This window comes from Engraulis encrasicolus, unplaced genomic scaffold (assembly GCF_034702125.1).
Source record: "Engraulis encrasicolus isolate BLACKSEA-1 unplaced genomic scaffold, IST_EnEncr_1.0 scaffold_39_np1212, whole genome shotgun sequence".
Lineage (NCBI taxonomy): Eukaryota > Metazoa > Chordata > Actinopteri > Clupeiformes > Engraulidae > Engraulis > Engraulis encrasicolus.
This window is the reverse complement of record NW_026945698.1, coordinates 292,501-295,000: the sequence shown is the minus strand read 5'-3', so window position 1 is coordinate 295,000 and position 2,500 is coordinate 292,501. Positions and strand designations below refer to the sequence as shown.

Sequence of the window (2,500 nt, the reverse complement as noted above, 5' to 3'; positions counted from 1 at the left end):
AGGTTTGGGGCCGTCGTCTTCCGTCGTTCCCTCTCGCTCTCGCTCTCCAGACTCACCACCTCGTACAGCGAGTCTACCTGCACCTTGCGATCCGCACCGCTCTCCAACTGGAGGACACACACACACACACACACACACACACACACACACACACACACACACACACACACACACACACACACACACACACACACACAAGGACACACACACACACACACACACACACACACACACACACACACACACACACACACACACACACACACACACACACACACACACACACACACAGAGTCAGCATCGCTCTCCACCTCGTACAGAGTGTCCACCTTACAGCTGTGATACATGTACGTATTTTCCACACGCTCTCAACCCGCCCGCTCGAAGCTCAAATTAGCTTAGCTTAGCAAATGCCGTGGTCAAACAACCGTCTCTCTTCAACCACAAACACTTTATGTACAATTAAAAATGATGAAACAGGAGCGAATATACACTCGCCTCCAAAAGAGTTGTCGCCTACCCATCCGTTTGGAATAACAGCTAATAACCTGACTTTCAATTAATCACTTGGCTTCAGAAGTCACTCATATGAAAGCTACAACCCTCTCGAATAAAAATGTATGTACAAAAATAAATTTCATGCACCAAAGAAAGATTGACCCTTTAATGAACACAGACAGGGCAGATTTTGACAAGACAAAAGTTTTGTCGCCTATCGAACATAATGTGAAAATGAGCAGATAAGTCACTTCAAAACACTTCAAATACGCAGATCGGGTGTCATACTTAATCACTGGTTCACTCACACCTCTCCAGAAAATCAACTTTGGCCTTAGGTGTATGTTTAGGGTCATTGTAATAATGGAAAGCAACACAATGAAAATCAATGGAGTTCAATGAGAGATGGTGACATATTTGCTATTCGTAGAGCAATACATTTTTAACTTCATGATGTAATCAATGATAAAAGCCCTCACACACCATCAGCATGCATGCAGCTCCACATAAGAGCTGTATCCCTCCCATGTTTGACTTTAGGCACCATGTATTTTTTCCAAATTCTTCACCTTTAACACCAAAGAAGTCTCTCCCACTGTCCTGTCTCAAAAAAGCCAGCCAAGAGCATGTCAGGCCTAATTCTGACAAAAATGAAGGCTAATGGGACTCATACTCTAAAGTCAAGATCCCAAGATCAACCATTTTAGAACTGATAGCATCAAAACTATATGGTGTTGGAGATGAAGAATATGAAAAAAGAGAAATGGTGCATAAAGTGAAACATGGTACAGATACAGCTCTTATGAGGAGCTGCATGCATGCCGCAGGTGTTTGAGGGCTTTTGTCATTGATTAAATCATGAAGTTAAACATGCATTGCTCTACGAATAGCGAATATGTCACCATCTCTCATTGAACTCCATTGATTTTCATTGTGTTGCTTTCCATGATTACAATGACCCGAAACATACACCTAAGGCCAAAGTCGATTTTCTGGAGAGGTGAGAGTGATTCAGTGATTAAGTATGACACCCAATCTGCGTATTTGAAGTGTTTTGAAGTGACGTATCTGCTCATTTTCACATTATGTTCGATAGGCGACAAAACTTTTGTCTTGTCAAAATCTGCCCTGTCTGTATTCATTAAAGGGTCAATCTTTCTTTGGTGCATGAAATTTATTTTTGTACATACATTTTAATTCGGGAGGGATGTATCTTTCATATGAGTGACTTCTGAAGCCAAATGATTAATTTAAAGTCAGGTTATTAGCTGTTATTCCAAACAGATGGATAGGCGACAACTCTTTTGGAGGCGAGTGTATTGGCCACCTTAACCCAAGTGTCATTTATTTTAAAACCATCTGTGAAAAATGATCGGTAGATTTGACACCATCGAAACAGGGCTGGTGCCACGAGGGGGCGTTTGGGGGCGACGCCCCCTCACGCCACGTCCCACGCCCCCTTGGGCGTAAGTTTTCCCCAAAAAAAAAAAAAAAAAGCTTGAAAATATGGTGAAATACGAGCTATTGAGTTGTATAACGTATTTAACACATTAACCAAATTAATTAACTAAAATAAATATGTTTAAAAATAGTTTTGAGCCTTTATATGTTAATTGGGCAATGGGCACAATAGCAATAGGCCTAATTATCAACTTGCTTTAGTCTGAAGCGGCAACCTCTTATGTTTGTCCCCTAAAGCACACCGTAGTCTGGGGTAGGCCTACGTCATCCAGTTTACTGCAAAGACGGTTTAGATCCTTTCTATCAAAATCTCTGTTTATTGCCAAAGTTCCCTCATACAAAAAATCTGCTTACTGCCGCCAGATTTCTGCTAATAGTTGTGTTTTCAGTTGTAGTGGGGTTTGATATAACATTGATTTGTTGTATCTCCTTATTTATACCTATTTTTAATTATAATAATATAATTAGCGACACATTTTGGATGTGGATAGTGAGTGACATTACTAATGTCTGAAGAAACGGAAGAAAATGTTTTCCCATA

General features: G+C 40.6%; 1 protein-coding gene across 1 annotated transcript in view; it reads right to left on the bottom strand.

The window, feature by feature from the left end:
* Positions 1–2,500, bottom strand: part of LOC134443932 (rab GTPase-activating protein 1) — a 140,038-nt gene that overhangs the window by 76,514 nt on the left and 61,024 nt on the right. The window contains exon 14 of the mRNA XM_063193446.1: positions 1–107. This exon is cut by the window's left edge and continues 56 nt beyond it. Within this exon, the coding sequence (XP_063049516.1) occupies positions 1–107 (107 nt within the window). The remainder of the gene's footprint in view (positions 108–2,500) is intronic.